At 39.5% G+C, this 22,691-nt stretch overlaps 1 protein-coding gene and 1 non-coding gene across 2 annotated transcripts; both read right to left on the bottom strand.

Moving 5' to 3' along the window:
* Nucleotides 1-3,142: 3,142 nt before the first annotated feature.
* On the bottom strand, nucleotides 3,143-4,147 carry LOC130980653 (uncharacterized). The gene is made up of 2 exons (XM_057904311.1): nucleotides 3,603-4,147; nucleotides 3,143-3,509 (listed from the first exon to the last, which is right to left on the bottom strand). Exons 1-2 carry the CDS (start codon nucleotides 4,145-4,147, stop codon nucleotides 3,143-3,145), a joined length of 912 nt encoding a protein of 303 aa, XP_057760294.1.
* A 7,473-nt stretch (nucleotides 4,148-11,620) lies between these two features.
* Nucleotides 11,621-11,728, bottom strand: LOC130984052 (small nucleolar RNA R71). Its single transcript, XR_009088011.1, has one exon. It is a non-coding gene; the product is annotated as a small nucleolar RNA R71 (small nucleolar RNA).
* Between the last annotated feature and the right edge of the window lie 10,963 nt (nucleotides 11,729-22,691).

The raw sequence follows: 22,691 nt of genomic DNA, 5'->3' as shown, positions 1-22,691 counted from the left end.
CTCACCATCAACATGGTTCAACCCACAATTCAACCATAACCAATCATCAAGCATATATCACAACATGCATATTTCTTATACATCATACCACCAAGGCATCAATAATCATCATCACATATATGACCACATCATATATCTCAATCATTCAACAACATCAACAATTCAATGCCTATCTTAGGGCCTCTAGCCTAAGTATTTCCAACCACATTACATATTAGATACGGGAAACCGAAACCATACCTTAGCCGAATTTCCCAAGCTCCACCGGAGCACTTCCAAATCACTTATCCACAAGCTCTCAAGGCTTCAACACCTCCAAGAACAGATTTTTCACCACCAAACCCTTTCTAAGCTTTTCAAAGTCACCAATTAAGCTCCAATATTCACATATACACAACCTAAGCCACAACCATCATACCCATACACAACATCTCAAAACCCAAACATCATAAAACAACAAAATACACTAGGGTTGAGAATCTTACCACACCCAAGGTCCAAGGAGACAAGATTAACCTTCTCCTTCAAGAGAGTTGGGTCCTATAACATCAAAGAACCCAAAATCTCAACATTTCACCCATGAAACTCGAAAATAAGGGCTGGAATTTCGAACAGAAACTTGTGGCTTACCTCAAGATTAATTGTATGGGTTTTGTAGAGCTCTCCGCGGTGAACGCGTGGCCGCAAACGGAGCGGCAATCGGAGCTCTAGATCAAAAGTTATGGTGATTTGAAGATCAACCAAGGGAGAGAACTTGAGAGAGTGTTCTTCCTCCCTTTCTCTCTAAGTTCAGCGTGTTTTTGAGTGTTGTGAGGAGAGAGAGTGCTGAAAACTAGGGTTTTGGTTTAGTTATGTTGGGCCAAGGGCCCACTTTGGGTCCGGTTGGCCCGGTTTGGCCCGTTCGGTCCAATCTTGGTCCGAATTCTATAAAATTGGTACCAAAATTCTCGTCTCAGTCTCTTCTATCACATTTAGCCATAAAAATCACATTTTAGGCTTTCTAGAATAAATTCTCATTTATGGGTTAATTAGCCGTTAATTAACCGGGTTTTACAGTATCTGCCCCGACCTTAGGGACCAAAATAAAACCATTCATATCTATTTTGCACATCTCAATATTTTCAGGATTAAATGCATTGGTGTCAACTGTCATCGGCTTGACTCCAAGATTATACATCCTGAACTCCACATGCATCTCATCATAGTAACATGTACTATTATCAGCAGGAACTTCTTCCACTCCTCCATCTTCGTTCCAGAAAATCAACTTTTGATGTAAAGTGGATGGAATAGAACCTATTCCATGAATCCAATCACGTCTCATAAGCAAGTTAAAACCAGCCTCTGAAGGAACCACAACAAATAGAGTTGGCCTATTGATAGAACCAACCTCAATTGACAGCAGAACCACACCTTTAACAGAAGAAGTCCTTCCATTAAAATCTGTTACCCCAATGCTACTTTTAATCAGATCTTTTTCAGTCTTTCTAAGCCTTCCCATCATTCTCTCAGGCATGAGATTAACAGCAGCTCCCCCGTCAACCAAAATCTTATTTACGATCCTTTCATCAAGACGAGCCTTGATGTGCAGTGGATGCAAATGTTCCTTATAATTTTCAGTAGACTTCTCAAGCAATCCTCCACCACACATATTGTCATCTAACAATAAAGCATTCGCTTCCAGGAAAGACATCATAACAATCATCTTCTAATGACTCTACTTCCTGGACTTGACTATACTTCTCAGACAGTATTGACACCACAGCTATAGGTTGCTTAACATCAAATATTGCTTCTAAGCTGTCATCAAAACCAGTGTCAAAATTATCAGTAATTAAATCTTCATCCTTTTCTCCCTTGTTTTCAACCATTACCTTCTTCCTAGCAAGATTCTTCTTTACATTTTTATTGCATTTAGGGTGATTAGAAGAATTTCCTGTTTCTGTAGACTTGACCATGGTTGGCAAAGGAGGAAAATCTACTCATGTCCCTTGTATGAATCCAAAGGAACATACTCAGGTATATTCTCTTTTTGCTCAAAAGTTGTTAAAGGAGAATATTTTGGAATAGTTTGACAATTTGGCCAAGAAGAATAATTAAGAACCTGCTGCATGTTAGGATTATAGCAAGAATAAATTGGCTTTGAGGGGATAGGCATATTTTTTGGAATATATATACTACCTCTGTCTTGTGTATGATTCATGTTCCATAACTAAGACTCGTAGTACCTGGGCTTAAAAGGTCTAGGCTTCACCCATTTGTTTTTTCCTCTTGCAAAAGCAGTAGATTGATTTTGCACATTTTTCATATTCTGGACCCATTTATTGTTTGAAATTTTGGTGGGAGGAACTTTTGCCTTTTGAGAAAATTCATTAGGTTTTCCATCAATCATGACTACAGTCTTCATCTTCTGGTTGACGGGTTGTACCCCAGTGTTGTTGACACACTTGTTCAAAGGAGTTTGACCGCCCAACTTTTATTTTTCCTCGGCTATCTTCCGCTTTAGCTCGTTAGTTTCATTTTCATTTTCAGCAATCTTCTTTCTCAACTCAGCCTTTTCTTTCTCTTCAACTTTGTACTTTTCAAACTCTTTTGCAGCTTCCTTGTCAAAAACAGCATTGCACTTTGGGCACATAGCAATGGTGCTGTCAAATTTTTTATTTCTCAACAAAAAATCTAAAAGATCCTCACCAGGACGAGGATAAACTGGCTTCTTGTCTCGCTAAAAAATTCTCAGGTCTTTATTTTTATCTTTAGCACTAACCATTGTGGCATCAACTTCTACCATGTTGACTGACAAATTGAAAGGCTCAACGTAATTTGAGTCAGCAGCAGATGGTTTAGTATCCACCTTCATAGTAGTTTTATCCTCAAACTTCAACCTTCCCTCCTCAATTGCTTTTTGTATCAAGTCCCTGAAATGGACGCAATTATTAGTGGTGTGCGAAAATACCTGATGAAACTTACAAAATCTCTTATTCTTTATTTCATCAGCTGCAGGCATCTTTTTTCCTTTTGGTAAAATAAGCTGCTTATCTTTTAATAAAACCTCAAATATTTGATCTGCTTTAGAAATATCAAAAGAATAAGTCTTATTTTCAACTTTAGAATAAGAAGAAACTTTTTTTTCCTTTAACAGGCTTCAAAGATTTGCATACATAAGGAGGACCCCATGTAATTCGGTAATATAAATCTCTTTCTCATCTGAATCACTACTATCGGAAAAACAATCAACATATGCAACCTTTTTTGAACCCTTTTTAAAATTTTCTTTTTCTTTCTTAATTTTCTCTATCTGTCTTACTCTCTCAGCTAATTGGGAAAGATCTAAAGTATGTTGATTAACAAGTTTCTTCCTAACTCCAAATTCTAGCCCTTTAGTAGCCATTTTGACAACTTCAGATTTTGGAATCGGAGTAAAACATTTGTTTCTCATGTTTCTAAACTGTGCCAAATAAGTGTCAATGGATTCTTCCTCTGCAGGTTTGACAGAGAATAAATCTATAAGACTAACTTTTAATTCACTTCAAAAAAATTGATCATGAAAATTTCTTTCTAACTGTGCCCAAGAATGAATAGAATTTGGTCTCAAGTTGGAGAACCATGTAAATGCATTTTTTGTTAAAGAAGAAGGAAAATATCTCATCTTGAGATATTTATTAGAAGCTGCTTCCCCAATTTCAACAGTATATCGAACAATATGCTCTACTGTAGACTCATTTTCTTCTCCAGAAAATTCTGTAAGAGATTTTGGAATTTTCCAACCTCTTGGAAGCTCTGCCTGTTGGACACATTCAGGAAAAGCAGACACAAAATATGGCATATTTAAGCAACCAACATTAAACCCCAAACGGTTTACAACTTGTTCGACATTTCTTGCTAGATTATAATGCCCCCCTAAGTTGTTTTGCCTAAGTCTTTCCAACATATCATCAGCATTTTGACCATGTCTAGGCATGTGAACATCATAATTAGGAATCGCTCCACCGTTCTGATTTACATTATCAAATCTTAAACCCTGGTTGTCATTTTCTTCTAAATTTACCACAGTAGCAATCCTATTAACTTGCCTATTTAATTGTTCAATTCTAGTGTTTGTGTTTTCTAAAAGAGGATTTAAAACTGTCACCATTTGATGAGTTAACATGTTTACTAGACCATGGTGGCTTTCATCCATCTGTTGCCAATATTTGCTAAAGATTCCACGGTTTGACTAGGTTGGTTAATAGGCATTGCTCTTGACATGTCAGGAAATACAGGTCTGGAGTTTTCTACCCTAGTGACAGTGGATGTAGTAGAATTAGATGCACTATTATTTCTTGTATTAATAGTATGTAAAAAATTTTGTTGTGATATGTGTGAACCTGACACCCCAGAAACAGGTACATTTGACATGCCATATGGATTTTGATAAATAAGATTTTGAAAAGTTGAGTAGAGAGGCACAGGCAATCCTTGTGTCACCATGGAGGGGACATGCCCCGGTGGCAAGCCATATGGCGACCACCCGACGGTATTTATGTGAGTTGCATTTAACCCTATATAGGCATGGCCAACGCCATCATGCCTCACTGACAGCAAGGTAGGCTCTACATTTGAAATCATAGGAGAATTTTCGGATTCATTTCCTCTAGTCTCATCGTAGGAAGTAGAAGAAGATGCTGCAGAAATATTTGACATGTCAACTGACGCTGATTTCCTTGGCTCTGGACGCACGAACTTACCACTGCGCAACCACATGCAAATTCAAAATTCCTGGTTTTTCTTTTGACAATTACAATCTATTGACAATGTCCCACTGGCCGTGCCAATTTGTTTTACTCAAATTTTTTGTTAATGTTTAAAATAAAATGTGGGTATCTCAATGTCGCAATTGTAACGTCAAATAAAATTAAAAGGTATAAAAGTAACAAATAAACATATAAATGCAAGGTGTCGATAGTGAAGTAAATTGCAAAAATTGAAACAAATAGGAAATTAAAAAGAAGATGAAGGAAGAAACATGAACGTAAAAGAGAAGAAGACGTAAAAATAGAGGAATTTTATTAATAAAAATTGGGAAAAAACAAAGTACAAGTGTTTGAGTTCAGAGGAATTACTTAAGATTCCCAATTTTACTCTGTGATGCCAAGGGGCTGAGAGCGTTTTGAGTTTCTAAGTGTTTTCCAAGAAGAACTGAACTGCCTACAATGTGTTCTTAAAACTTTATTTATAGACTAACCTATTGTCAGCTGACAGTTACCATTTGTACACCACTTGCGAAAAATTTGAATTTCCCGTAACTGTTCCCACACCTCTTGTGAATTTCAAAAATCAAATAGATAGCCAACTGTCAAATGATCTAATTTAATTTAAAATAGATATACATATTATATATGGAGACATTACCATGTAACTAATTATTTCTTTTTATAATTTTCTTATAAAAATTATATTTCGTCTAAGACCTGGTGATACAGTGGTGAATCCAAGAGAGGAATGCAAGGCTATCACCTTGATAAGTGGATAAGTGACAAGTATGGAAGCACAAGTTAATGAGGAGCCAGTTGAAAAAGAAGTTCCAGAGGAAAAGAAAGAGGAGGTGGAACATGCCCCTCCTAGCGTGCAGATAATCCTTTCCCAGTCTCTCTTGATACTCATCCTACATTGCCTAAGGAGCCTGAGTACAAGTCTAAAATGCCATATCCTCAGAGACTTCAAAAGGAGACCAAGGACAAGCAATTTTCAAGGTTCTTGGAAGTTTTCAAAAAGTTACAAATTAATATTCCTTTTGCTGAGGTTTTGGAGCTAATGCCTCTCTATGTTAAATTCATGAAGGAGTTATTGTCAAAGAAGAAGCCTTTAAAGGGAGATGAGACAGTGGTCTTGACTAAGGAATGTAGTGCCATAATTCAGAATAACTTGCCAAGGAAGATGCCAGATCCAGGGAGCTTTCAAATTTCATGCACTATTGGGAGCACAACCTTTGAGAAAGTGTTATGTGATCTGGGAGCAAGCATCAATTTAATGCCCTTGTTTGTGATGAAGAAGTTGCAAATCCAAAAGGCACAATCCACAAGGATAGCATTACAGATGGCAGACAAATCTATAAAGCCTGCATATAGATTAGTGGAGAATGTCTTGGTCAAAGTGGGTAAGTTCTTCCTCCCAGCAGATTTTATGATTCTTGACATGGGGGAGGATGAGAATGCCTCTATAATTCTAGGAAGATCATTTCTAGCCACTAGGAGAGCTCTAATTGATGTGGAAGAAGGTGAATTAGTGCTTAGAGTGCATAATGAGCAACTGGTCTTTCATGTCTTCAAAGATATACATTCAGCAGGTGAAGAAGAGAGGTGCATGCAGACGGAGCTTATTGATCCAAACATTCAAGAACCCCCTGATAATACACAGCAAAAACTGCAGCTCAAACCTCCTTTGGTGACAACCAATAAAATTTTTCCTGACATCAAACCTAAGTTTGGTGTCGGAAATGCATCATCCACTAAAGCAGAGGCTCCTAAAAAGAAGAAAGTACCCAGAGAATGGAGAAACAAAAATATTTTCACTGAAGACTTCTCCCCGGGAATGAAGGTGGTGTTGACTAGCAATCCAGTGTTGACTTATACAGTAAACAGAATCATCTCTCTGGAGCATATTGAGCTACTTTATGGGGACACAAGGAGAAGATTCACAGTGAGGGGTGAAGAGCTGAGCCCTATGATCCTCCTCTTTAGAGGAGCTGACCGTCAAGCTAGTGACGGTAAAAAAGCGCTTGTCGGGAGGCAACCCGATAATTTTGTATCCTTAGTTTATTTTATGTTGCATTGATTTTATTATTTATTTGATTTTTATTGAGTTTTTACTATTTTTCCTTTGTTTTACATGTGTTTTGATCATTGATGAGCGGATAATTTGTACGCTTTTTGGCATTGTTTTTAGTATGTTTTTAGTATCTTTTAGTTAGTTTTTAGTATATTTTTATTAGTTTTTAATTAAAATTCACTTTTCTGGACTTTACTATGAGTTTGTGTGTTTTTCTGTGATTTCAGGTATTTTCTGGCTGAAATTGAGGGTCCTGAGCAAAAATCTGATCCAGAGACTGAAAAGGACTGCAGATGTTGTTGGATTCTGACCTCCCTGCACTCGAAGTGGATTTTCTGGAGCTACAGAAGCCCAATTGGCGCGCGCTCAACGGCATTGGAAAGTAGACATCCTGGGCTTTCCAGCAATATATAATAGTCCATACTTTGCCCAAGATTTGATGACCCAAACCGGCGCTCAAAGTCACCTACAGAAATTCCAGCGTTAAACGCCGGAACTGGCATAAAATTCGGAGTTAAACGCCCAAACTGGCATGAAAGCTGGCGTTTAACTCCAGAAAAGGTCTCTACACGAAATTCCTTCATTGCTCAGCCCAAGCACACACCAAGTGGGCCCGGAAGTGGATTTTTCTGTCATTTACTCATTTCTGTAAACCTTAGGACACTAGTTTACTATTAATAGGATCTTTTGACATTGTATCCGTACCTTATGACCTCATAACATTTCTTACACGTTTCTTTCCACAGTATGAGTCTCTAAACCCCATGGTTGGGGGTGAGGAGCTGATGAGCGGATAATTTGTATACTTTTTGGCATTGTTTTTAGTATGTTTTTAGTATCTTTTAGTTAGTTTTTATTATATTTTTATTAGTTTTTAGTTAAAATTCACTTTTCTGGACTTTACTATGAGTTTGTGTGTTTTTCTGTGATTTCAGGTATTTTCTGGCTGAAATTGAGGGACCTGAGCAAAAATCTGATTCTGAGACTCAAAAGGACTGCAGATGCTGTTGGATTCTGACCTCCCTGCACTCGAAGCGGATTTTCTGGAGCTACAGAAGCCCAATTGGAGCGCTCTCAACGGCGTTGGAAAGTAGACATCCTGGGCTTTCCAGAAATATATAATAGTCCATACTTTGCCCAAGATTTGATGGCCCAAACTGGCGTTCAAAGTCACCTCAAGAAATTCCAGCGTTAAACGCCGGAACTGGCACCTAATTGGGAGTTAAACGCCCAAACTGGCACTAAAGCTGGCGTTTAACTCCAAGGAGAGTCTCTACACGAAATTTCTTCATTGCTCAGCCCAAGCACACACCAAGTGGGCCCGGAAGTGGATTTTTATGTCATTTACTCATCTATGTACTAGTTTTCTATAAGTAGGACCTTTTACTATTGTATGAGCATCTTTTGATCAATTTTAGATCGAGAGAAAACTTTGGTAGCTATCTTTGTTTTATGCTATCTGAGACCTTTGGGAGGCTGGCCATTCGGCCATGCCTAGACCCTGTTCTTATGTATTTTCAACGGTGGAGTTTCTACACACCATAGATTAAGGTGTGGAGCTCTGCTGTACCTCGAGTATTAATGCAATTACTATTGTTCTTCCATTCAAATTCCACTTGTTCTTTATCGAAGATATCACTTGTTCTTCAACATGATGAAGGTGATGATTGACGCCCATCACCATTCTCACTCATGAACAAGGTGACTGACAACCATTCTTGTTCTACACGCATCCGAGGCTTAGTGAATATCTCTTGGATTTCTGATTGCATGATGCATGGTTGATCGCCTGACAACCGAGTGCTCGCCTGACAAACGAGCCAGCCATTCCGTGAGATCAGAGTCTTCGTGGTATAGGCAAGAACTGATGGCAGCATTCAAGAGAATCCGGAAGGTCTAACCTTGTCTGTGGTATTCTGAGTAGGATTCAATGATTGAATGACTGTGACGTGCTTCAAACCTGTAACCTACTGGGCGTTAGTGACAGACGCAAAAGAGTTATTCTATTCCGGTAGGGGAGGGAACCAAACCGGTGATTGGCAGCACTGTGACAGAGTGTGTGCATTAGCTTTCACTGCGCGGATGGGAGGTAGCTGCTGACAACAGTGAGACCCTATACGAGCTTGCCATGGAAAGGAGTAAGAAAGGATTGGATGAAGGCTGTAGGAAAGCAGAGAGACGGAAGGGAAGGCATCTTCATACACTTGTCTGAAGCTCATACACCAATGATATACATAAGTATCACTATCTTTATCTTCTATGTTATTTTCGTTCATCACCATATATATCTGAGTTTGCCTGACTAAGATTTACAAGATGACCATAGCTTGCTTCATTACTAACAATCTCCGTGGGATCGACCCTTACTCACGTAAGGTTTATTACTTGGACGACCCAGTGCACTTGCTGGTTAGTTGTGCGAAGTTGTGTAATGCCATGGTATTGAGCGCACCAAGTTTTTGGAGCCATTACCAGGGATTATGAGAGTTGTGAAAAAGTATAGTTCACAATTTCGCGCACCAAGTTTTTGGCGCCGTTGCCGGGGATTGTTCTAGTTTTGAGCAAGCCTTTGGTAACATCAGAGCCAAGATCCGGCAACAACATCAAATTTTTGGTGTTATTGCCCGGGATTGTTTAGGCTGGACAACTGACGGTTCATCTTGTTGCTTAGATTAGGTTTTTTTCGAAATTCTTGAAGATGAATTCTAGAGTTTCATGATGATTTGTTGAAATCTGGCTGGCTGAGAAGCCATGTCTAATCTGATTGGACCGAGGTTTCAACTTATCACCACAAGAGCTTGTTGATTTCGTATCAATCTTGCTTTTGGAGCAGTGATTTGCTAAGGCTTGGCTGACCTTTGGTCATGTCTAGTGTTTTGGACCGAAGCTTTCCTTGAAAGCTTGGCTGGCTGTGAAGCCATGTCTAATTCCTGGACCGGAGTCTTAGACTAGCATTGCACTGATTCCTGGAATTCTCATTAAGAATTTTGATACCTTTTTTCCACTTAATTTTCGAAAAAATACAAAAAATTTGCAAAATCATAAAAATCCAAAAATATTTCTTGTTTGAGTCTAGAGTCTCATCTTAAGTTTGGTGTCAAATGCATGTTTTTGTTATATTTTTCGAATCCATGCATATATTTTGTGTTCTAATCTTTGAATTCTATTGACTTGAAGTATTTTGTGTGTCTCATATGCATTCTCATATTGTTAGTGTCAGTAGTACACAAACTGCTAAGTTTGGTGTCTTGCATGCATTGTTATTTGATTCTTGTTGCATTTTGATTATTAAAAATCCAAAAATATTTTTTTAATTTGTGTCTTTTCAAGTCAATGATACAAGGAATTGAAGATTTAGAACATACTGCAGAGGAATTATACAGAAAAAGCTGAGCATTCAAAAATGCCCAGTGAAGAAGGCAGACTGGCGTTTAAACGCCAGCCAGGGCACCTGGTTGGGCGTTTAACGCCCAAAAAGGTAGCATTTTGGGCGTTAAACGCCAGAATGTATACCATTCTGGGCGTTTAACGCCAGGATGGTGCTAGGAGGAAGATTTTGTTTTCAAAATCAATTTTTTTTTTCAAGTTTTCAAAGTTTTTCAAAACCAAATCTTTTTCAAATCATATCTTTTCAATCAAAATGTTTTCAAAATCAATTTCTTTCCTTTTTCAAAGATACTTACTAACAATTAATGATTTGATTGAACATTTTTTGCCTTTTCTATTAAGGAAGGTTTTATGAATCATATCTTTTCTTGTTAGGCAAGTCATTAGTTTTTAAAATCAAATCTTTTCAAATTATTTTCAAATCATATCTTTTAAAATTGTTTTTAAACCATATCTTTTAAAATTGTTTTCAAATCATATCTTTTCAATCATATCTTTTTAAAACCATAACTTTTCAATCAATTTTTTTTCAATCACATCTTTTTCAAAATAGTTTTCAATCAAATCTTTTTAATTTATAATTTCAAATTCTTTTTCAAAAATCACTTGATTTCTTTCTCACTTTGAATTTTCGAAAATTATCAATCAAATTTTCAAAATGTTTTCAAAATCTTTTGATTGAATTTTCGAAAATTCTCTTCCCTCCTTCCCACATCCTTCTATTTATGGAGTACTACTCCTTCTAAATGCACAATTCGAACCTTATCTAATTAAAGTTCGAATTCTCCTTCTCCTTCTTCTTTCTATTTCTCTTTTCCTCTGACATTTCAAGGAATCTCTATACTGTGACATAGAGGATTCCACATTCTCTTTTTCTCTTCTCTTTCTTATGAGCAGAAGCAGAGACAAAGGCATTCTTGTTGAAACTGACCCTGAACCTGAGAGAACCTTGAAGCGAAAGCTAAGAGAGGCCAAAGCACAACTCTCTTTAGAGGACTTGACCGAATTCTTCAAGGAAGAAGACATGGCAGCCGAAAACAACAACAATGCCAACAATGCAAGGAAGGTGCTGGGTGACTTTACTGCACCTACTCCTGATTTCTATGGGAGAAGCATCTCTATCCCTGCCATTGGAGCAAACAACTTTGAGCTAAAGCCTCAATTAGTTTCTCTAATGCAACAGAATTGCAAGTTCCATGGACTTCCAATGGAAGATCCTCATCAGTTTTTAGCTGAATTCTTGCAAATCTGTGACACAGTCAAGACTAATGGGGTTAACCCTGAAGTCTATAGACTGATGCTATTCCCTTTTGCTGTAAGAGACAGAGCTAGAATATGGTTGGATTCTCAACCTAAGGAAAGCCTGGACTCTTGGGAAAAGCTAGTCAACGCCTTCTTGGCAAAGTTCTTTCCACCACAAAGATGGAGTAAGCTTAGAGTGGAAGTCCAAACCTTCAGACAGAAGGATGGAGAATCCCTCTATGAAGCTTGGGAAAGATACAAACAATTAATCAGAAGATGTCCTTCAGACATGCTTTCTGAATGGAGCATCATAGGTATTTTCTATGATGGTCTCTCTGAACTATCCAAGATGTCCTTGGATAGCTCGGCAGGAGGATCTCTTCATCTGAAGAAGACGCCTGCAGAAGCTCAGGAACTGATTGAAATGGTTGCAAATAACCAATTCATGTACACTTCTGAAAGGAATCCTGTGAACAATGGGACTAATCAGAAGAAAGGAGTTCTTGAGATTGACACTCTGAATGCCATATTGGCTCAGAACAAGATATTGACTCAACAAGTCAATTTGATTTCTCAAAGTCTGTCTGGAATGCAAAATGCACCAAACAGTACTAAGGAAGCTTCATCTGAGGAAGAAGCTTATGATCCTGAGAACCCTTCAATAGAAGAGGTGAATTACCTAGGAGAACCCTATGGAAACACCTACAATTCTTCATGGAGAAATCACCCAAATTTCTCATGGAAGAATCAAGAGAGACCCCAACAAGGTTTCAATAACAATAATGGTGGAAGAAACAGGCCTGGTAACAACAAGCCTTTTCCATCATTTTCTCAGCAACAGACAGAGAGTTCTAAGCAGAGTACTTCTGACTTAGCAACAATGGTCTCTGATCTAATAAAGACCACTCAAAGTTTCATGAATGAAACAAGGTCCTCCATCAGAAATTTGGAAGGACAAGTGGGTCAGCTGAGCAAGAAAGTTACTGAACTCCCTCCTAGCACTCTCCCAAGTAATACAGAAGAAAATCCAAAGGGAGAGTGCAAGGCCATTAACATGGCCGAATTCTGGGAGGAAAGAAAGGAGGTGGACGCCACTGAGGAAGACCTCAGTGGGCGTGTACCAACCTCCTCTGAGTTCCTCAATGAGGAATAATGGGAATCTGAGGCTCAAATTGAGACCATAGAGATTCCATTGGACTTACTTCTGCCATTCATGAGCTCTGATGAGTATTCCTCCTCTGAAGAGGATGAGTATGTCACTGAAGAGCAAGTTGCTAAATACCTTGGAGCAATCATGAAGCTAAATGACAAGTTATTTGGAAATGAGACTTGGGAAGATGAACCTCCCTTGCTCACCAAAGAACTGGATGACTTGTCTAGGCATAAACTGCCCCAAAAGAGGCAGGATCCTGGGAAGTTTTCTACACCTTGTACCATAGGTACCATGACCTTCAAGAAGGCCTTGTGTGACCTAGGGTCAAGTGTAAACCTCATGCCCCTCTCTGTAATGGAGAAATTAGGGATCCTTGAGGTGCAAGCTGCAAAAATCTCATTGGAGATGGCAGACAATTCAAGAAAACAAGCTCATGGACTTGTAGAGAATGTTTTGGTGAAGATTGAAGACCATTACATCCCTACTGACTTCATAGTCCTAGAGACTGGGAAGTGCATGGATGAATCTATCATCCTTGGCAGACCCTTCCTAGCCACAGCAAAGGCTGTGATTGATGTTGATAGAGGAGAGTTGATCATTCAAGTGAATGAAGAATCCTTGGTGTTTAAGGCCCAAGGATATCCCTCTGTCATCATGGAGAGGAAGCATGAAGAGCTTCTCTCAAAACAGAGCCAAGCAAAGCCCCCACAGTCAAACTCTAAGTTTGGTGTTGGGAGGCCACAACCAAACTCTAAGTTTGGTGTTGAAACCCCACATTCAAACTCTAAGTTTGGTGTTGGGAGGTTTCAACAAGGTTCTGAGTGTTTCTGAGGCTCCATGGGAGTCCTCTGTCAAGCTAATGACATTAAAGAAGCGCTTGTTGGGAGGCAACCCAATGTTTTATAATTAATTATTTTCTTTTGTTATTTTATCTTTTTTGTAGGTTGATGATCATAAGAAGTCACAAAAATAATGAAAAAAGCAAAAAACAGAATGAAAAACAGGAAGAAAAATAGCACACCCTGGAGGAAGAAGCTGCTGGCGTTCAAACGCCAGTAAGCCTTGCTGTTGGGCGTTTAACGCCCAGTCTGGCACCATTCTGGGCGTTTAACGCCAGAAAGGGGCACCAGACTGGCGTTAAACGCCAGTAAAGGGCAAGAACCTGGCGTTAAACGCCAGGAATGGGCACCAGCCCGGCGTTTAACGCCAGAAATGGCTCAAAACGTGATTTTGAGCAACTTTTGGTGCAGGGATGACTTTTCCTTGACACTACAGGATCTGTGGACCCCACAGGACCCTACCATCACTCTCTCTCTTCTTCCCCCATTCACCAATCACCTCAATACCTCTTCCCCAAAAACCCCTCACCCATCAAATCCCATCTTTCTCTTCACCACTCACATCCATCCTTCATAAAACCCCACCAACCTCACCCTTCAAATTCAAACCACTTTCCCTCCCAAACCCACCCTAATGGCCGAACCTTTACCCCCCTCTTTCCTATAAATACCCTTCTTCAACCCTTCATTTTCACACAACCTAAACACCCTTTCTTACCCTTCTTGGCCGAAACACTACCACCTCCCCTCTTGCTCATTTCTTCTTCTTCTACTCCCTTCTTTCTTCTTTTGCTCGAGGACGAGCAAACATTTTAAGTTTGGTGTGGTAAAAGCACTGCTTTTTCATTTTTCCATAACCATTTATGGCATCCAAGGCCGGAGAAACCTCTAGAAAGAGGAAAGGGAAGGCAAAAGCTTCCACCTCCGAGTCATGGGAGATGGATAGATTCCTCTCAAGGGTGCATCAAGACCACTTTTATGAAGTTGTGGCCTTGAAGAAGGTGATCCCCGAAGTCCCCTTTTCACTCAAAAAGGGTGAATATCCGGAGATCCGCCATGAGATCCGAAGAAGAGGTTGGGAAGTTCTTACCAACCCCATTCAACAAGTCAGAATCTTGATGGTTCAAGAGTTCTATGCCAATGCATGGATCACAAAGAACCATGACCAAAGTGTGAACCCGAATCCAAAGAATTATCTCACTATGGTTCGGGGGAAATACTTGGATTTTAGTCCGGAGAGTGTGAGGGTGGCGTTCAACTTGCCTATGATGCAAGGAGATGAGCATCCTTACACTAGAAGGGTCAACTTTGATCAAAGGTTGGACCAAGTCCTCACAGTCATATGTGAAGAGGGCGCACAATGGAAGCAAGATTCAAGAGGAAAGCCGGTCCAATTGAGAAGGCATGACCTCAAGCCCGTGGCTAGAGGATGGTTAGAGTTCATACAACGCTCAATCATCCCCACTAGCAACCGGTCCGAAGTTACCATAGACCGGGCCATCATGATCCATAGTATCATGATTGGAGAAGAAATAGAGGTTCATGAGGTTATAGCCCAAGAACTCTATAAGGTGGCGGACAAGACCTCCACCTTGGCAAGGTTAGCCTTTCCTCATCTCATCTGTCACCTCTGTTATTCAGTTGGAGTTGACATAGAAGGAGACATTCCCATTGATGAGGACAAGCCCATCACTAAGAAAAGGATGGAGTACACAAGAGACCTCACTCATCATGAGATCCCTGAGATTCCTCAAGGGATGAATTTTCCTCCACAAAACTATTGGGAGCAACTAAACACCTCCCTAGGAGAGTTGAGTTCCAACATGGGACAACTGAGGGTGGAGCATCAAGAACACTCCATCATCCTTCATGAAATTAGAGAAGATCAAAGAATCATGAGGGAGGAGCAACAAAGACAAGGAAGAGACATTGAGGAGCTCAAGCACTCCATAGGACCTTCAAGAGGAAGGAAGAGCCGCCATCACTAAGGTGGACCCGTTCCTTGATTTCCTTGTTCTTTATTCTTCTGTTTTTCGATTTTTATGCTTTATGTTTATCCATGTTTGTGTCTTGTGATCATTAGTGTCTTAGTGTCTATGCCTTAAAGTTATGAATGTCCTATGAATCCATCACCTTTCTTTAATAAAAATGTGCTTAATTGAAAAGGAAAGAATTGCATGAATTCTGAATTTTATAGCAGTTTAATTATCTTGATGTGGTGGCAACACTTTTGTTCTCTGAATGTATGCTTGAACAGTGCATATGTCTTTTGAATTTGTGGTTCATGAATGTTGGCTCTTGAAAGAATGATGAAAAAGGAGACATGTTACTGAGGATCTGAAAAATCAATAAAATGATTCTTAAAGCAAGAAAAAGCATTTCAAAAAGAAAGAAAAAGAAAAAAAAAAGAAAGAATAAGAGTTGTGATCCAAGGCAAATAAGAGTGTGCTTAAGAACCCTGGACACCTCTAATTGGGGACTTTAGCAAAGCTGAGTCACAATCTGAAAGGTTCACCCAATTATGTGTCTGTGGCATGTATGTATCCGGTGGTAATACTGGAAGACAGAGTGCTTTGGGCCACAGCCAAGACTCAATAAATAGCTATGTTCAAGAATCATCATACTTTACTAAGAGAATCATTAACACTATCTGGATTCTAAGTTCCTAAAGAAGCCAACCATTCTGGATTACAAGGGATAGAGTGAGATGCCAAAACTATTCAGAGACAAAAAGCTAAAAGCCCCGCTCATCTAATTAACACTGATCTTCATAGATGTTTTTGGAGTTCATTGCATATTCTCTTCTTTTTTATCTTATTTGATTTTCAGTTGCTTGAGGACAAGCAACAATTTAAGTTTGGTGTTGTGATGAGCGGATAATTTGTATACTTTTTGGCATTGTTTTAGTATGTTTTTAGTATCTTTTAGTTAGTTTTTATTATATTTTTATTAGTTTTTAGTTAAAATTCACTTTTCTGGACTTTACTATGAGTTTGTGTGTTTTTCTGTGATTTCAGGTATTTCTGGCTGAAATTGAGGGACCTGAGCAAAATCTGATTCTGAGACTCAAAAGGACTGCAGATGCTGTTGGATTCTGACCTCCCTGCACTCGAAGCGGATTTTCTGGAGCTACAGAAGCCCAATTGGAGCGCTCTCAACGGCGTTGGAAAGTAGACATCCTGGGCTTTCCAGCAATATATAATAGTCCATACTTTGCCCAAGATTTGATGGCCCAAACCGGCGTTCAAAGTCACCTCAAGAAATTCCAGCGTTAAACGCCGGAACTGGCACCTAATTGGGAGTTAAACGCCCAAACTGGCACTAAAGCTGGCGTTTAACTCCAAGGAGAGTCTCTACACGAAATTTCTTCATTGCTCAGCCCAAGCACACACCAAGTGGGCCCGGAAGTGGATTTTTATGTCATTTACTCATCTATGTACTAGTTTTCTATAAGTAGGACCTTTTACTATTGTATGAGCATCTTTTGATCAATTTTAGATCGAGAGAAGACTTTGGTAGCTATCTTTGTTTTATGCTATCTTAGACCTTTGGGAGGCTGGCCATTCGGCCATGCCTAGACCCTGTTCTTATGTATTTTCAACGGTGGAGTTTCTACACACCATAGATTAAGGTGTGGAGCTCTGCTGTACCTCGAGTATTAATGCAATTACTATTGTTCTTCCATTCAAATTCCACTTGTTCTTTATCGAAGATATCACTTGTTCTTCAACATGATGAAGGTGATGATTGACGCCCATCACCATTCTCACTCATGAACAAGGTGACTGACAACCATTCTTGTTCTACACGCATCCGAGGCTTAGTGAATATCTCTTGGATTTCTGATTGCATGATGCATGGTTGATCGCCTGACAACCGAGTGCTCGCCTGACAAACGAGCCAGCCATTCCGTGAGATCAGAGTCTTCGTGGTATAGGCAAGAACTGATGGCAGCATTCAAGAGAATCCGGAAGGTCTAACCTTGTCTGTGGTATTCTGAGTAGGATTCAATGATTGAATGACTGTGACGTGCTTCAAACCTGTAACCTACTGGGCGTTAGTGACAGACGCAAAAGAGTTATTCTATTCCGGTAGGGGAGGAACCAAACCGGTGATTGGCAGCACTGTGACAGAGTGTGTGCATTAGCTTTCACTGCGCGGATGGGAGGTAGCTGCTGACAACAGTGAGACCCTATACGAGCTTGCCATGGAAAGGAGTAAGGGATGAAGGCTGTAGGAAAGCAGAGAGACGGAAGGGAAGGCATCTTCATACACTTGTCTGAAGCTCATACACCAATGATATACATAAGTATCACTATCTTTATCTTCTATGTTATTTTCGTTCATCACCATATATATCTGAGTTTGCCTGACTAAGATTTACAAGATGACCATAGCTTGCTTCATTACTAACAATCTCCGTGGGATCGACCCTTACTCACGTAAGGTTTATTACTTGGACGACCCAGTGCACTTGCTGGTAGTTGTGCGAAGTTGTGTAATGCCATGGTATTGAGCGCACCAAGTTTTTGGAGCCATTACCAGGGATTATGAGAGTTGTGAAAAAGTATAGTTCACAATTTCGCGCACCAAGTTTTTGGCGCCGTTGCCGGGGATTGTTCTAGTTTTGAGCAAGCCTTTGGTAACATCAGAGCCAAGATCCGGCAACAACATCAAATTTTTGGTGTTATTGCCCGGGATTGTTTAGGCTGGACAACTGACGGTTCATCTTGTTGCTTAGATTAGGTTTTTTTCGAAATTCTTGAAGATGAATTCTAGAGTTTCATGATGATTTGTTGAAATCTGGCTGGCTGAGAAGCCATGTCTAATCTGATTGGACCGAGGTTTCAACTTATCACCACAAGAGCTTGTTGATTTCGTATCAATCTTGCTTTTGGAGCAGTGATTTGCTAAGGCTTGGCAGACCTTTGGTCATGTCTAGTGTTTTGGACCGAAGCTTTCCTTGAAAGCTTGGCTGGCTGTGAAGCCATGTCTAATTCCTGGACCGGAGTCTTAGACTAGCATTGCACTGATTCCTGGAATTCTCATTAAGAATTTTGATACCTTTTTTCCACTTAATTTTCGAAAAAATACAAAAAATCATAAAAATCCAAAAATATTTCTTGTTTGAGTCTAGAGTCTCATCTTAAGTTTGGTGTCAAATGCATGTTTTTGTTATATTTTTCGAATCCATGCATATATTTTGTGTTCTAATCTTTGAATTCTATTGACTTGAAGTATTTGTGTGTCTCTATGCATTCTCATATTGTTAGTGTCAGTAGTACACAAACTGCTAAGTTTGGTGTCTTGCATGCATTGTTATTTGATTCTTGTTGCATTTTGATTATTAAAAATCCAAAAATATTTTTTTATTTGTCTTTTCAAGTCAATGATACAAGGAATTGAAGATTTAGAACATACTGCAGAGGAATTATACAGAAAAAGCTGAGCATTCAAAATGCCCAGTGAAGAAGGCAGACTGGCGTTTAAACGCCAGCCAGGGCACCTGGTTGGGCGTTTAACGCCCAAAAAGGTAGCATTTTGGGCGTTAAACGCCAGAATGTATACCATTCTGGGCGTTTAACGCAGGATGGTGCTAGGAGGAAGATTTTGTTTTCAAAATCAATTTTTTTTTCAAGTTTTCAAAGTTTTTCAAAACCAAATCTTTTTCAAATCATATCTTTCAATCAAATGTTTCAAAATCAATTTCTTTCCTTTTTCAAAGATACTTACTAACAATTAATGATTTGATTGAACATTTTTTGCCTTTTCTATTAAGGAAGGTTTTATGAATCATATCTTTTCTTGTTAGGCAAGTCATTAGTTTTTAAATCAAATCTTTTCAAATTATTTTCAAATCATATCTTTTAAAATTGTTTTTAAACCATATCTTTTAAAATTGTTTTCAAATCATATCTTTTCAATCATATCTTTTTAAAACCATAACTTTTCAATCATTTTTTTCAATCACATCTTTTTCAAAATAGTTTTCATCAAATCTTTTAATTTATAATTTCAAATTCTTTTTCAAAAATCACTTGATTTCTTTCTCACTTTGAATTTTCGAAAATTATCAATCAAATTTTCAAAATGTTTTCAAAATCTTTGATTGAATTTTCGAAAATTCTCTTCCCTCCTTCCCACATCCTTCTATTTATGGAGTACTACTCCTTCTAAATGCACAATTCGAACCTTATCTAATTAAAGTTCGAATTCTCCTTCTCCTTCTTCTTTCTATTTCTCTTTTCCTCTGACATTTCAAGGAATCTCTATTTCAACATAGAGGAATCTCTATACTGTGACTTTAGAGAGATTCCACTTCTCTTTTTCTCTTCTCTTTCTTATGAGAAGCAGAGACAAAGGCATTCTTGTTGAAACTGACCCTGAACCTGAGAGAACCTTGAAGCGAAAGCTAAGAGAGGCCAAAGCACAACTCTCTTTAGAGGACTTGACCGAATTCTTCAAGGAAGAAGACATGGCAGCCGAAAACAACAACAATGCCAACAATGCAAGGAAGGTGCTGGGTGACTTTACTGCACCTACTCCTGATTTCTATGGGAGAAGCATCTCTATCCCTGCCATTGGAGCAAACAACTTTGAGCTAAAGCCTCAATTAGTTTCTCTAATGCAACAGAATTGCAAGTTCCATGGACTTCCAATGGAAGATCCTCATCAGTTTTAGCTGAATTCTTGCAAATCTGTGACACAGTCAAGACTAATGGGGTTAACCCTGAAGTCTATAGACTGATGCTATTCCCTTTTGCTGTAAGAGATAGAGCTAGAATATGGTTGGATTCTCAACCTAAGGAAAGCCTGGACTCTTGGGAAAAGCTAGTCAACGCCTTCTTGGCAAAGTTCTTTCCACCACAAAGATGGAGTAAGCTTAGAGTGGAAGTCCAAACCTTCAGACAGAAGGATGGAGAATCCCTCTATGAAGCTTGGGAAAGATACAAACAATTAATCAGAAGAGTCCTTCAGACATGCTTTCTGAATGGAGCATCATAGGTATTTCTATGATGGTCTCTCTGAACTATCCAAGATGTCCTTGATAGCTCGGCAGGAGATCTCTTCATCTGAAGAAGACGCCTGCAGAAGCTCAGGAACTGATTGAAATGGTTGCAATAACCAATTCATGTACACTTCTGAAAGGAATCCTGTGAACAATGGGAACTAATCAGAAGAAAGGAGTTCTTGAGATTGACACTCTGAATGCCATATTGGCTCAGAACAAGATATTGACTCAACAAGTCAATTTGATTTCTCAAAGTCTGTCTGGAATGCAAATGCACCAAACAGTACTAAGGAAGCTTCATCTGAGGAAGAAGCTTATGATCCTGAGAACCCTTCAATAAAGAGGTGAATTACCTAGGAGAACCCTATGGAAACACCTACAATTCTTCATGGAGAAATCACCCAAATTTCTCATGGAAGAATCAGAGACCCCAACAAGGTTTCAATAACAATAATGGTGGAAGAAACAGGCCTGGTAACAACAAGCCTTTTCCATCATTTTCTTAGCAACAGACAGAGAGTTCTAAGCAGAGTACTTCTGACTTAGCAACAATGGTCTCTGATCTAATAAAGACCACTCAAAGTTTCATGAATGAAACAAGGTCCTCCATCAGAAATTTGGAAGGACAAGTGGGTCAGCTGAGCAAGAAAGTTACTGAACTCCCTCCTAGCACTCTCCCAAGTAATACAGAAGAAAATCCAAAGGGAGAGTGCAAGGCCATTAACATGGCCGAATTCTGGGAGGAAAGAAAGGAGGTGGACGCCACTGAGGAAGACCTCAGTGGGGTGTTACCAACCCCTCTGAGTTCCTCAATGAGGAACAATGGGAAATCTGAGGCTCAAATTGAGACCATAGAGATTCCATTGGACTTACTTCTGCCATTCATGAGCTCTGATGAGTATTCCTCTGAAGAGGATGAGTATGTCACTGAAGAGCAAGTTGCTAAATACCTTGGAGCAATCATGAAGCTAAATGACAAGTTATTTGGAAATGAGACTTGGGAAGATGAACCTCCCTTGCTCACCAAAGAACTGGATGACTTGTCTAGCATAAACTGCCCCAAAAGAGGCAGGATCCTGGGAGTTTCTACACCTTGTACCATAGGTACCATGACCTTCAAGAAGGCCTTGTGTGACCTAGGGTCAAGTGTAAACCTCATGCCCCTCTCTGTAATGGAGAAATTAGGGATCCTTGAGGTGCAAGCTGCAAAAATCTCATTGGAGATGGCAGACAATTCAAGAAAACAAGCTCATGGACTGTAGAGAATGTTTTGGTGAAGATTGAAGACCATTACATCCCTACTGACTTCATAGTCCTAGAGACTGGGAAGTGCATGGATGAATCTATCATCCTTGGCAGACCCTTCCTAGCCACAGCAAAGGCTGTGATTGATGTTGATAGAGGAGAGTTGATCATTCAAGTGAATGAAGAATCCTTGGTGTTTAAGGCCAAGGATATCCCTCTGTCATCATGGAGAGGAAGCATGAAGAGCTTCTCTCAAAACAGAGCCAAGCAAAGCCCCCACAGTCAACTCTAAGTTTGGTGTTGGGAGGCCACAACCAAACTCTAAGTTTGGTGTTGAAACCCCACATTCAAACTCTAAGTTTGGTGTTGGGAGGTTTTCAACAAGGTTCTGAGTGTTTCTAGGCTCCATGGGAGTCCTCTGTCAAGCTAATGACATTAAAGAAGCGCTTGTTGGGAGGCAACCCAATGTTTTATAATTAATTATTTTCTTTTGTTATTTTATCTTTTTTGTAGGTTGATGATCATAAGAAGTCACAAAATAATGAAAAAAGCAAAAAAACAGAATGAAAAACAGGAAGAAAAATAGCACACCCTGGAGGAAGAAGCTGCTGGCGTTCAAACGCCAGTAAGCCTTGCTGTTGGGCGTTTAACGCCCAGTCTGGCACCATTCTGGCGTTTAACGCCAGAAAGGGGCACCAGACTGGCGTTAAACGCAGTAAGGGCAAGAACCTGGCGTTAAACGCCAGAATGGGCACCAGCCCGGCGTTTAACGCCAGAAATGGCTCAAAACGTGATTTTGAGCAACTTTTGGTGCAGGGATGACTTTTCCTTGACACTACAGGATCTGTGGACCCCACAGGACCCTACCATCACTCTCTCTCTTCTTCCCCCATTCACCAATCACCTCATACTCTTCCCCAAAAACCCCTCACCCTCAAATCCCATCTTTCTCTTCACCACTCACATCCATCCTTCATAAAACCCCACCAACTCACCCTTCAAATTCAAA

This window comes from Arachis stenosperma, chromosome 5 (assembly GCF_014773155.1).
Source record: "Arachis stenosperma cultivar V10309 chromosome 5, arast.V10309.gnm1.PFL2, whole genome shotgun sequence".
Taxonomy (NCBI): domain Eukaryota; kingdom Viridiplantae; phylum Streptophyta; class Magnoliopsida; order Fabales; family Fabaceae; genus Arachis; species Arachis stenosperma.
The sequence above is the reverse complement of the archived record's forward strand: the minus strand, read 5'-3'. Positions and strand labels throughout refer to the sequence as shown.

What these genes read in the sequence shown, in the direction of transcription:
- LOC130980653 (XM_057904311.1), bottom strand. Translation starts at nt 4,147, where the DNA reads ATGTTAACTCATCAAATGGTGACAGTTTTAAATCCTCTTTTAGAAAAC. An exon ending in ACAAAAAATGCATTTACATG is followed by an intron (nt 3,510 to 3,602) that starts GTTCTCCAACTT and finishes ATTAAAAGTTAG; the next exon opens with TCTTATAGATTTATTCTCTG.